General features: G+C 39.4%; 1 protein-coding gene across 1 annotated transcript in view; it reads left to right on the plus strand.

Annotated features, from left to right (window-relative positions):
* LOC124777401 (coatomer subunit delta) overlaps positions 1 to 14,128 on the plus strand; it is a 119,641-nt gene that overhangs the window by 74,376 nt on the left and 31,137 nt on the right. Inside the window, exon 7 of the mRNA XM_047252796.1 lies at positions 9,714 to 9,879. Coding sequence (XP_047108752.1) covers positions 9,714 to 9,879 — 166 coding nt within the window. The remainder of the gene's footprint in view (positions 1 to 9,713; positions 9,880 to 14,128) is intronic.

Raw genomic sequence — 14,128 nt, forward strand, 5'->3', positions numbered from 1 at the left:
TTAAAACATCACCTTTTCATGCAATATTTGGCCTGAAATCAGAATGTCGCTCTTCCTCTCATTACTTCACCACATGGAAAGTTTTTCATCTAGCAACTCATTTCTTTTACTTATTTTTATTTATTTATTCATTTATTTTTGTTGTTCCACAAATTGCTTATTTGGTTGTCCTGCAACTCTCTATACTGTTCCGTGTCGTCATTTTGAAACAAGAATCTTTATTTTATTTAAAGATATTGTTCCAGTCAGACACAGTTGAAGTTCTGTAACCAAACTCAGCAGCCATTTTTCAACAATTCTGCTTTATCTGTTGTAAACAGTGCATCCAACTTATTGCCCTATTGTTTTTGTTGTTGTTGTTGTTGTTGTTGTCATTGTCGTTGTTGTCTTTAGTCCAGAGACCGGTTTGATGCAGCTCTCCATGCTATTCTATCCTGTGCAAGCTTCATCATCTCCCTTTACCTACTGCAACCTACATCCTTCTGAATCTGCTTAGTGTATTCATCTCTTGGTCTCCCACTACAATTTTTACCCTCCATGCTGCCTTCCACTACAAAATTGGTGATCCCTTGATGCCTCAGAACATGGCCTACCAACCGATCCCTTCTTCTAGTCAAGTTGTGCCACAAATTTATCTTCTCCCCAATTCTATTCAATACCTCCTCATTAGTTATGTGGTCTACCCATCTAACCTTCAGCATTTTTCTGTAGCACCTCATTTTGAAAGCTTCTCTTCTCTTCTTGTCTAAACTATTTATCGTCCATGTTTCACTTCCATACATGGCTACACTCCACACAAAATACTTTCAGAAACGACTTCCTGACACTTAAATCTATACTCGATGCTAACAAATTTCTCTTCTTCAGAAAGGCTTTCCTTGCCATTGCCAGTCTACATTTTATGTCCTCTCTACATCAACCATTATCAGTTACTTTGCTCCCCAAATAGCAAAACTCACTTACTACTTTAAGTGTCTCCTTTCCTAATCTAGTTCCCGCCCGATTTAATTTGATTACATGCCGTTATCCTCGTTTTGCTTTTGTTGATGTTCATCTTATATCCTTCTTTCAAGACACTGTCCATTCCGTTCAACTGCTCTTCCAGGTCCTTTGCTGTCTCTGACAGAATTAAAATGTCATCGGCGAACTCAGAGTTTTTATTTCTTCTCCATGGATTTTAATTCATACTCCTAATTTTTCTTTTGTTTTTTTTACTGTTTGCTCAATATATAGATTGAATAACATCAGGGATAGGCTACAACCCTGTCTCACTCCCTTCCCAACCACTGCTTCGCTTTCATGCCCCTCGACTCTTATAACTGCCATCTGGTTTCTGTAAAAATTGTAAGTATCCTTTCGTTCCCTATATTTTACCCCTGCCACCTTCAGAACTTGAACGAGAGTATTTCAGTCAACATTGCCAAAAGTCTACAAACGCTAGAAACATAGGTTTGCCTTTCCTTAATCTATCCTCTAAGATAAGTCGTAGGATCAGTGTTGCCTCACATGTTCCAACATTTCTACGGAATCCAAACTGATCTTCCCTGAGGTCGGCTTCTACCAGTTTTTTCATTCGTCTGTAAAGAATCCATGTTAGCATTTTGGAGCCATGACTTATTAAACTGACAGTTCGGTAATTTTCACATCTGTCAACACCTGCTTTCTTTGGGATTGGAATTATTATATTCTTCTTGAAGTCTGAGGGTATTTCGCCTGTCTCGTACATCTTGCACACCAGATGGTAGAGTTTTGTCAGGGCTGGCTCTCCTAAGGCTGCCATTAGTTCTAATGGAATGTTGTCTACTCCTGGGACCTTGTTTTGACTTAGGTCTTTCAGTGCTCTGTCAAACTCTTCACGCAGTATCATATCTCCCATTTAATCTCCATCTACATCCTCTTCCATTTCCATAATATTGTCCTCAAGAACATTGCCCTTGTATAGACCCTCTATATACTCCTTCCACTGTTCTGCTTTCCCTTCTTTGCTTAGAACTGGTTTTCCATCTGAGCTCTTGATATTCATACAAGTGGTTCTCTTTTCTCCAAAGGTCTCTTTTAATTTTCCTGTAGGCAGTATCCATCTTACCCCCTAGTGAGATATGTCTCTACATCGTTACATTTGTCCTCTAGCCATCCCTGCTTAGCCATTTTGCACTTTCTGTTGAGCTCATTTTTGAGACGTTTATATTCATTTTTGCCTGCTTCATATACTGCATTTTTTTTATTTTCTCCTTTCATCAATTAAATTCAATATTTCTTCTGTTACCCAAGGATTTCTACTAGCCCTCATCTTTTTACCTACTTGATCCTCTGCTTCCTTCACTGTTTCATCTCTCATAGCTACCCTATTGCCCTGTTGACATCTATTTAATATTAATTTTCACTTTCAACAAATGGTACAATATATTACTGTACAACTCAGTATTTATTGTAATTGTGTGGTGATTAGCTATATTTAAATTTAATGACTGCCATAATCTATTTTTGCCACTATAACTTCTGAAATGTTAGATACACTGCAATTGTTGTACTATAAAAAAATTGTATTAATTGGGCATACGCCATACGGGAGACTGAAGACTGGATAAACAGGGTTCTGTTTTGCAACTTCCTGGCAGATTAAAACTGTGTGCTGGACCGAGACGAACTTGGGACCTCTGCCTTTCGCTGGTAAGTGCTCTACCAACTGAGCTACCCAAGCACAACTCACGACCCGTCCTCACAGCTTTAATTCCGCCAGTACCTCGTCTCCTACCTTTCAAACTTCACAGAAGCTCTCCTGCTCTTGCCCGCGAAAGGCAAAGGTTCCGAGGTCGAGTCTCGGTCCAGCACACAGTTTTAATCTGCCAGGAAGTTTCATATCAGCGCACACTCCGCTGCAGAGCGAAAGTCTCATTCCAGGATTCTGTTTTATTTGTAGATCGCTGATTTCTCTCCTCTTCTTGGTTTAGCTTTATCTACACATTCAATATCCTCTCTGTCAAAGTGGTTTAAGTATTTCTAGTTTCAGTAATAACCCCTCCTGCTCCTCTCTCTCTCTCTCTCTCTCTCTCTCTCTCTCTCTCTCTCTCTCTCTCTCTCTCCACTAGTCCAAAGAAAATGTGGAATATATGGGTTGCATCAAAATTCGTAGTTATTTTAAATATATTTTCTTTCTTTGTGCCCCTATGTAATCGAAACTGTATAGTACCCTCAAACATAGTAAATATTTTTGCTATGCTGCCCTTTCATGATGTGTAATTTTTTGTGACTAATGAGTGCGCAACCTCAATACATTGTGTTTGAAGTCACGATCTGAAAGAAACCATACAAGAGTCAATAAGTGTAAAATCAAATCCCAAATTTTGCAACCAAATATTCTGGAATTATATTGGTGGGGGTGGTAACAGAATAGTATTAATAACTATTCTGATATGGTATATAATAAGATTATTTACAAACCAAAGATGAAATTACAGAGTGAATTTTCACTGTGATTCCTTGCTACGGAGTGTGCACGTATTTGAAACTTATCAGCAGATTAAAACTATATGCCAGTTGGGAACTCAGGTCTTGCAACATTTCCCTCTCGCAGTTGAGTGCTCTAGTAACTGAGCTATACAAGCATGACTCACAACCCATCCTCACAGCTTTAATTCTGTCAGTTCATCACCTCCTACCTTCCAAATTTCACATAAGTTCATATGTGTTACTTGTAGGACTAACACTGCTGGAAGGAGGGGTATAGTGGAGAAAAGGCTTAGCCACAGGCTATGTTATTGTTTACAGAATGAATTTTCACTCTGCAGCATAATGTTTGGTGATTTTAAACTTTGTGACAGATGAAAACTGTGCAGATGGTCATGAGTTGTGGTTGGATATTTCTGCCTGTAGGGCAATTTCCCGTGAAAGGCGAAGATCTCAGTTTTGAATCCCAGTCTGGCATACAATTTTAACTTGCCCCAAAGTTTTGAATCTTCTGTAAACATTGTCCCGGGCTGTGGATAAGCCATTGTTTCGTTGTGTCTTTTAATCTTGGAGTGTAGTTCGACAGGGAATGCAAGAGAACTTGAGCAAGGTTTTGAGGGGAGGATGGGTGGGGGGTAAGACAGAGGTACTGATGGAAGTAATGCTGTGAGGGCTGGTTGTGAGTCATGCTTGGATAGCTCAGTTGGTAAAGCACATGCCCCTGAAAGGCAGAAGTCCCAAGTTTGAGTCCCTGTCCAGCATACAGTTTTAATCTTCCAGGAAATTTCAAACATTTGAAGCCAAAGGTGGATGTATTATTGTAACTCTTTTCAACATAAACAGTTTTCATTTTAAGTGTTGTGGTGGGTCTTTTGAATGATAGTGCCTCTGTCACCTTAGGAAACCAAATCTATAGAAGATGTCAAATAGTCAAACTATTATTAGCACTATATTAGTGAGACATTTGTTAAACGCATATTCAAATTATTCACCTTTTTTCCATTATTACTCCATTTTCACCACCATAGATTCGACACACTGCTGAGTGAACATAATTTCATTATGAAATCTGTTGCACTCCATGAGCATGGCACACACTGAACACAGCTTAAATTCTCTCTTTCTCTATTTCTGCTTTATTTATTCACCATAATTTCATGGCAGTCATTGCTGTTCAGTGAATTGTGTGGGGAAAAATCTGCCTTGTATGCTTTTTCAGCCTGATATTATTGCTCATTGTTAGGTCCACATCATCATCATCATAAAAAAAATTAATGGCAACAGAAATATAGGAAAAGACAGACTGCTACTTACCGTTAAAATTAAGTTGCAGACAGGCACAATTAAAGAAGACTTCCATAAAGCTTTCGCCCACAGCCTTCATCAGAAAAAGAGAAACACACACCATTTGTACACGCAAGCAAGCACACGTCATGCACACATGATCACCAGCTCCACACTTTGTAAGGAATCTACATTTAAGAATGTCAAATGAAGTCATTGAAGTTATGGAATGTTAAACTTTAGTACACATTCACATGCATACAGGCTTAAACAACAAAGTGTAGTTCTGAGTAGATCCTTTCTTTTTGTCGAAGTATTCGTAACAAAGTTCCTGAATTTACTGCCTTCCAGGAAAACTCTCCCACTCAAATTATTCTTGGCTGAAACCTGAAGTGGAAAGCCCTGAATATTTATCGAGTTGTGGAACATACGTCGGAAAGAAAGATTAGAGGCTATAGGAGGGGGGAGTGTTCATTGCAGCTGACAAAAATATTCTCTCTATTGAGGTCGAAGCAGGGTGCGACAGTGAAGTTATCTGGTCACATGTACTGAAGAGCCCAAGAAACTGGTACACCCGCCTAATATCCTGTAGGGCCCCCGTGAGCAACAGAAGTGCTGCGACACAACGTGGCATGGACTTGACTAATGTCTAAAGTAGTGCTGGAGGGAACTGACACCATGAATCCTGCAGGGCTGTCCATAAATCCTTAAGAGTGCGAGGGGGTGGAGATCTCTTCTGAACAGCACATTGCAAGGCATCCCGAATATGCTCAATAATGTTGATGCCTGGGGAATTTGGTGGCCAGCGGAAGTGTTTAAACTTAGAACAGAGTTTTGGAGCCACTCTGTAGCAGTTTTGGATGTGTGGGGAGTCGCATTGTCCTGCTGGAATTTCCCAAGTCCTTCGGACTGCACAATGGACATGAATTGATGCAGCTGATCAGACAGGATGCTTGGATGCTTACATACATGTCACCTGTCAGAACAGAACCTAAACATATCAGGGGTCCCATATCACTCCAGCTGCACACGCCCCACACCATTACAGAGCCACAACCAGCTCGAACAGACATTCAGGGTCCATGGATTCATGAGGTTGTCACTGTACCCATACATGTCCACCTGCTCAATACAATTTGAAATGAGACTCGTCTGACCAGGCAACATGTTTGCAGTTAACAACAATCCAATGTCAGTTTTGATGGGTCCAGGCATGGCAAAGAGCTTTGTGTTATGCAGTCATCAAGGGTACACGAGTGGGCCTTTGGCCCCATAAGCCCACATTGATGATGTTTCGTTGGGTGGTTGGCACGCTGACACTTGTTGATGGCCCAGCATTGAAGTCTGCAGCAATTTTCAGAAGGGTTGCACTTCTGTCACGTTAAACGATTCTCTCAGTCATTGTTGGTCCCATTCTTGCAGGATATTTTTCTGGTCGCAGTGATGTCAGAGATTTGATGTTGTATCAGATTCCTGGTATTCACGGTGCACTCGTGAAATGGTTGTACAGGAAAATCCCCACTTCATTGCTACCTCAGAGATACTGTGTCCCATCGCTCATGCATGTTCAAACTCACTTAAATCTTGATAACCTGCCATTGTAGCAGCAATAACAAATCTAACAACTGCGCCAGACACTTGTCGTCTTATATAGGGATTGCAGACCGCAGTGCCGTATTCTGCTTGTGTACATATTTCTGTATTCGAATACGCATGCCTATACCAGTTTCTTTGGTGCTTCAGCGTATAACAGGTGTTGGTGAAACCAAGTTAATTGTTGGATATTTTTAGCGGCCGCCCAATTCTCCTAAGTCATTCAAAGAGAGTCTACGGTCAGTAGCAATTAAAAACCAGATCATGCGATACTAGTTGGAGGTGACTTTAACTTACCAAGGGTAGAGTGGGATGTCTTTGGATTCATTGTGGGGGTGCAGACGCAGTCATGTGAAATACTTTTGAACACTTTTTCTGAAAACTATCTTAAGCAGCTAGCTCGGCAGCCCACATGCAGTGAAAATATCGTAGACATTGTAACTACAAATAGGCCAGATCTTATCAACAATGTCAGTGTTGAAATGGGGATTTGCGATCTTGATATCATTATAGCAACTGTGGTTACAAAAGTTAATAAATCAGTAAGAAGGCTAGGAGAGTGTTTCTTCTAGATAGAACAGATAAGTAGTCGTTAGTATCTCACTTAGAGAGTGAATTGACATCTCTTAGTTCCAGTAAGATAGACATAAAGGGATTGTGGGCAAAGTTCAAGCAGATTGTAAATTGTGGTCTGGAGAGTTATCTGCCAGTAAATGGATAAAGGATGGAAATGACCACCACCCATGGTTTAATAATGAAATCTGGAAGATGCTGAGGAAGCAGAGGCTGTTGCAGTGTTGATTCGAAAGGGAATACACAAAATTCAACAAGCAAAGGTAGTAGATATTTGTGAGTTGGTGAACAGATCTATGTGCAAAGCATACAACTACCACCACTGTCATAGCTTAGCAAGTTCTGGCAGAGAATTCGAGAAAATTATGGTCCTATGTAAAATCGCTAAGTGGGTCTAAGGCTTCCATTTAGACCCTTGTTGAACAGTCTGGTGTGACAGTTGAAGATAGCAAAAGGAAAGCTGAAGTTTTAAATTTCACGTTCAAGAAATCGTACACACAGGAGAGTTGTACAAAGTATTGTCATTTAGACCATCAGACAGGCTTATGTATGGATGACATAGTAATAAGTTTCCCTGGCATAGAGAAACAACTAAAAGATTTGAAAGCAAATAAGTCAAGAGGTTTGGAAGGAGCCCTAATTCAGTTTTACAAAGAGTATGCTAAGGCATTGGCCCCTTATCTAGCTTGCATTTATTGCGAATCCCTCACCCAATGCAAAGTCTCAAGTGACTGGAAAAAAGTGCAGGTGACTCCTGTATACAAGAACACCAAAATTATAGACCAATTTCCCTAGCTTGGATTTGTTACAGAATCCTTGAACATATTCACAGTTTAAGTGTAATAAATTTTCTTGAGACTGAGAAGCTTATTTCCATGAGTCAGCATTGTTTTAGAAAGCATCGCTCGTGCAAAACTCGGCTAGCCCTTCTCTCATGTTATACTGTGAACTATGGATGAAGGGCAACATGCAGATTCCATATTTCTAAATTTCGGGAAAACATTTGATACAGTGCCCCAGTGCAGGGTGTTAATGAAGGCATGAGCATATAGAATAAATTCTCAGGTATGTGAATGAGTGCCTCAAAGACTTCGTAAGTAATAGAACCCTGTATATTGTCCTCGACAGTCAGTGTTCATCAGAAAGAGGGGTATCATCGGGTGTGTTCCAGGGAAATGTGAAAGGACTGCTGTTGTCCTGTATACACATATATACATAAATGATTTGGTGTGTGTGTGGGGGGGGGGGGGGACACATCATTCTGTGGTTGTTTGCTGATGGTGCTGTGGTGTATGGTAAGGTTGAGTGACTGTAGGAAGATAAGAGACGACATAGACAAAATTTCTAGTTGGTGTGATGAGTGGCAGCTAGCTCTAAATGTGGGAAAATGTAAGTTAATGCAGCTGAGTAGGAAAAACAAATCTGTAATGTTCGGATACAGCATTAGTAGTGTACTGCTGGACACAGTCATGTCGTTAAAATATCTGGCTGTAACATTTCAAAGTTATATGAAATGGAACGAGCACATGAGGACTGTGATAGGGAAGGCAAATGGTCAACTTCAGTTTATTGGTTGAATTTTAGGAAAAGGTGGTTCATCTGTAAAGGAGGCCACACGTAGGATGCTGGTGCAACCTACTCGTGAATACTGCTCAAGTGTTTGGGATCCATACCCAATTGGATTAAATGAAGACATTGAAGCAGTTCAGAGGCGGGCTGCTAGATTTGTTACTGGTAGGTTCAAACAACACATTACTGAGGTGCTTCGGGAATCCAAGTGGGTATCCTTAGAGGGAAGGTGATGCTCTTTTCGAAGAACGCTTTTGAAAAAATTTAGAGAACCAGCATTTGAAGTTGACTTCCGAATGATTCTCCAACTGCCAACATACATTGCACATACGGACTACGAAGATAATATTCAAGAAATTAGGGCTGACACAGAGGCATATAGGCAATCCTTAATCCCTCATTCTATTTGCGAGTGGATCAGCAAAGCAAATTAGTAGTAGTGGTACAGAGTAACCTCTGCTACACACCATACAGTGGTTTGTGTAGTATCTGTGTAGTTGTAGATGTAGATGTACTTAAAGTAACCTGCAAGTAACAACAAATTAAATTCAACTTCAAAATAATAGCCTTCCAACTAGAAACCTTAAAGTCAGGTAAATACTTACTGGCCAACTAAAATGATCACGTTCTTATGCTAGAGGTGTTTCAAGCAGAATGAGAAATGAGTAACTCCTCAAAATATTTCATGTTATTCATCTGTACTGTTATTCTAGCCTAAAATGATTCCATTCATCTTACATTTGTTCATGGCAAACTTGTAACTTCGAAGATAATTCTCAGACAGACACAGAATTATCTATCAGAAGGAAAGTGAGTTAAAATAATAGTGTCAGAAAAAGGATTTTGCATATTTAAAAAAAAAAAAAAAAAAAAAAAAAATCATTGAGCAGCACTTGAAACTGACAAATAAACAGTTTCTTGAAATGTTGCAAAGGCTAGCAGTTTTATGTAGATTGATCATTTAGTTACATTGGGATCATTTGATTTCAGAGTATTTGCCTCATGCCAGTGCAGAGCTCTCATTCTTAATTGCAGATATACTACACATTTAATAAGTGCAACTACAAAGGAATAGATTACAATTGAATTACATTCTGAACCCTCAACCTCCCCCTTACCGCAACCCCCCCCCCCCCTCTACCCCAAGAAAAAGACAATAGCTGTAAATAAGAAACTTGTTTTAGTAGTAATAATAATAATAATAATAAAATGAAGTTTTCAAATTCCATCTGCTGCATTATTTTCAGCGTACATATGCGACAGGAGGAACGGCTATTGTTGAGGGTAGGACGTGATGGTGGTCTGCAAAGTTTTGAGCTTCATGGCCTGATAACCCTGCGCATTGTAGATGAAAAATACGGACGCATAAGAGTTCAATTAGAAAACAACGATACACATGGCATTCAGTTACAGGTAAGAAATTTTCCTTTATTGTTTCGATTGTAGTGGATGCACACTTGGAAATAAGCATTTGTGTCTTAACATCCATTTAATTCAGTAAATTGAACATTTTGTTCTAATTTCTTGTTTTTATTGTTGCATTTTAAACAATATTTCTAGTTTGATGTTGACTTGCTAAGAGGCATGTGTTGATCATGGCATTCATTCTCAAACATTTATAAAGCATGTTTCGCCAATTTGATGATTATTATTATTAACAGCAGCTCTGTCAGTGCAGCCTCAGTAGGCGAGGCTTGAAAATAACAATCCAAGGTTTGAAAATAGTCACCGAATATAAATACTGCAACTGTTGACAGAATCATTAACAAGCAGTTTAAGTAATTTAATAAAGTTGCAGGTTCACTGTCAACAAAGTGTTGAAACTGGGGGGAAGAAAATATCCATTTCAAAGTGGGTAATCTTAATTTTTACCACCAGTACAGCTCTTGCATGAAATACCTCTTTCCATATTCGCTTATTGATAGCAGATTAACTGAATCATTACCATTTTAAAACCAAATCATATAGATAAATTCATCACTCATAAAAATGGAAAATAATCAGAGGAAAGGAGTATGCTGATACTTGGGATTTGTTTAACGAATGTTCATAACTGTATAGAGATTTGTTTAACGAATGTTCATAACTGTATGGATGCACATTACCCTTTACAGTAATTCCGGTAGCTTTTTCTCCCCCAGAATAGTTTTTTGTACTCTTAATCAGCTATAATATGTAAGGAAAGGGCGAATCTTCTTTGTATTAAAATGTTGAAATTTCAAAAAAGAACTTGTTTTGCAGCAAAATTCAAAGAATCCGTTTTCTATGAATATTCTGATGCAAGGGCTTTGAAAATGGTGAACTCCAATTGCTGACTTGAGATGTAAAAACTTGGATCAAAATTAATGTGTAAAGAATTAGAGTATCTTCCGTCAATGTGCTACTGTTCAAATAAACGGTATTACTATTTTTTGTGGGTCCATTACTCGCATTTTGGATACTTTGCTTGTGTTAGCAATGTGAATATGGTGGTGTTATAGATTGTTCAAATGAAACAAGTGTTTTCAAAAGCTTGTAATACTGACATTGTGTATAGTAGAGAATAAATAACTTTTAGTATTTGAAAGTCGCATCAGTGTCCAAATTGTAACCAAGCTGTGCCTTTCCCATATTCACAGTAGTGGTACAAAAGCAGGAACAAGAGAGAAAAAATTCTCTCTCTCTCTCTCTCTCTCTCTCTCTCTCTCTCTCTCTCTCTCTCTCTCTCTCTCCCCTCCCCCTCTCTCTCCCCCCCCTCTCCCTCTATCTCCCTCTCTCTCTCCCCCCCCTCTCCCTCTCTCTCCCTCTCTCTCCCTCTCTCCCCCCCCCTCTCTCTCCCCCCCTCTCCCTCTATCTCCCTCTCTCTCTCCCCCCCTCTCCCTCTATCTCCCTCTCTCCCCCTCCCCCCTCTCTGCCCCTCCCCCCTCTCTCCCCCTCCCCTTCTCTCTGCCCCTCCCCCCTCTCTGCCCCTCCCCTTCTCTCTGCCCCTCCCCCCTCTCTGCCCCTCCCCCCTCTCTCCCCCTCCCCCCTCTCTCTGCCCCTCCCCTCCCCCTCTCACTTGAGGGACTGTATCCTGTAAATCACCTGCCAACATTAATTGTGATTACTCTAGAGATCTAAAAGGCGGTTAACTGTGTTTGGTGGAATAATAACAGAAGCAGCAATTTTAATGTTGTTATCCTATGAAACCTCAGTAGCTAGCAATATTATATTAACACATTGTGGATGTATCACAAATTTACTGGTGTCTCGTGCACCATATGTTAGGGATGAATCCCAAGATAAGTTGAGTTTCCTATACAATGTGTGCAGAGGCCATCTGTTGTGGCATATTTTAACTACTTTTGTGTGTTTAGTTGACAACAGTAGTTCATGTACAAATCTTGATTGCTTTCAAGTAGTTATTATTTTCATCGTGAAGTTCCTCCTGCTTTTAGAGATAGTCCTATTCAGAAGATAGAAGGAACTGAATGAATCTGAAATACACTGTCTCAGATGTGTTGATTATTTCGTGTACACTTGAATAAATACTATCTTTTTTTCCCCACCCACATTTTGCCACAACTTATTGAAGCATATTAGGAGGCAATGTGTACTGGTATTGCATTAAATTTATTTTTGCTTTTCTGCTGGCGAAGCTGTTCTATTGCTTCTTAGCAATATAAACACTTGCCAGCATAGCCTGCAACTGTGCACATACTTTACACTGTGTCGTCACTTTGTTATACTTCAGTCTTTTGTAAAACTAACTTCTCTCCTTTGTGCATTTTGTACACTCTTGCGCCACAAAACATTCTGTGTATTCGTCTTTTGAAGTTGGATTATACAGCCCTTTTTCTCCTTGGTTGTTTTCATGGAATAAAAACATAATACAAAGTGTATAAGGACCATATTACACTGTAAGAGTTCTTTGTAAAATATCATTTCTAAAAGATGTTTCTGTAAAATATTTGATGGTGTACTGGGGTACTTAAATCACATCCTTTATAAAAATTAGTATGTGTACCTAGCTTGTATAAAGGATTTGTCAAGGAACTTTGGCAATGTAATGCAGACCTAATACTCAATTTTCTGATTTCAGTGTATTGAATTTTCAAGTGAGTGTTGGTTTTGTCCTAAATGTATAGTTGTTTTCTCAAGCTATGAACATTCTGAGTGCTATCCATGTATTATGTACCACTTATTTCCTGATTATAATAACAAAGTGATTGAGAGCTCTTTGTTTACATATCAGTTGCCATGGTAAACTACCAGAGATTGAGCTAGGTTGCACATTTTCTTCTGCTCACCATTGTCATATTGCTCTGCTTCAAGTCTCGGTTACCAGAGTCAAACCCAAACAACAGTGGCTGCCACTATCGTAACTGGTGTGGTATGTTATTGTACTGTGGCTTGGAGTATCTGTGCAAATTTTTTTGTTTGACAAAATGGAATTCTGAAACTAGTAACAAAAGTACACAGAAAAATAACAAGACTTTGACATTCCTACAAGGTGAACTCAGTACTGCACATAACGGGAAATTTGAGCAGATACAGTACGAAATAGTGCAGCGGTTGCTGCCACAGCCATATTGCGTGCACATATAAGGCAGACAATGAAACATTGGCCTTTGTTGCCAGCATTCTGATCCATGTAAAGTGATATGTTTATTATTGTATAATGAGTGGAAGTGCAATGACGAAAATATTGGACTTACACTGGGAGGATGGTTGTTCAGATCATACAGACTTAGGTTTTCCAAAGTCTCTTCACACTAGAAATGCAGAAATTGTTCAGTTGAAAGTTTTAGAATTTTGTTAGTCTGAAGCTTCTGAGTTGATTATTCTGTCTTGCTACATCCTGAATGCTTGCTCGTGTGCAAGTCATGAAGCACGTATTGAAAATGGCTTTTAAGTTGTCAGATAAGGAAGGAATGAAATACATAGAACAGCTGCAGCTGGCATCAGAGGTAGTTGAAAGGTGGTGAAATTGAAAGGCAAGCAGAAACTAGTAGTGATAATGATATTCAAGATCGTGCTGAATCAAATTACTTTTATAGAAGCAAGACAAATACCTTTGCCAAAACCAGCATGTCATTCAGAAGGTTTCTGTGGACTATTTGGAAGAGGCGAGTCAGAATTGGTGGCTTTGAATTGAATCTTGAATGCACCTTACAGGCTGCAAAAGCAAAAGGTTTTGTGACAGACAGCAGACCAACACCACTTTTAGAAGAGAAACATCAAAATTCACAGCTCTGCTAGTTCTTAGCAGCTGTTCAAATGTGACACTATGCTAAAACCTATAAAGCTGTGCACAGAGAGAGGAGCCCAGTGGCAACTTGGAAACAACAGGTGGTGTATTATGTTTCTTTATGTGGAGGAACTAGAAATTGATAGGTCACATGGTCAAAAGGCTGCGGACAACAGTTCTTTCACAATGCGGTGGAGAGAGAGAGAGAGAGAGAGAGAGAGAGAGAGAGATGGAGACATTATGAATTTTTTGCACTTTGATAACTGACAAGTTTACTTTGGTGTCTGAAGTAAAGACTCATTTAATTGAAAATTATATGCTGCAGTACAGTCCAGGACAGAACATCACAATTAATAAACAGCTCTTTCCCCACTAAAACCTCTGAATTTACACAGTACGTGGCTAGTTATCCAGATAAATTTAGCATTGCTTTTTGTTGGCAGCAGATGTAAA

The sequence above is a fragment of the Schistocerca piceifrons genome, chromosome 2, assembly GCF_021461385.2.
Source record: "Schistocerca piceifrons isolate TAMUIC-IGC-003096 chromosome 2, iqSchPice1.1, whole genome shotgun sequence".
NCBI classification, from domain to species: domain Eukaryota; kingdom Metazoa; phylum Arthropoda; class Insecta; order Orthoptera; family Acrididae; genus Schistocerca; species Schistocerca piceifrons.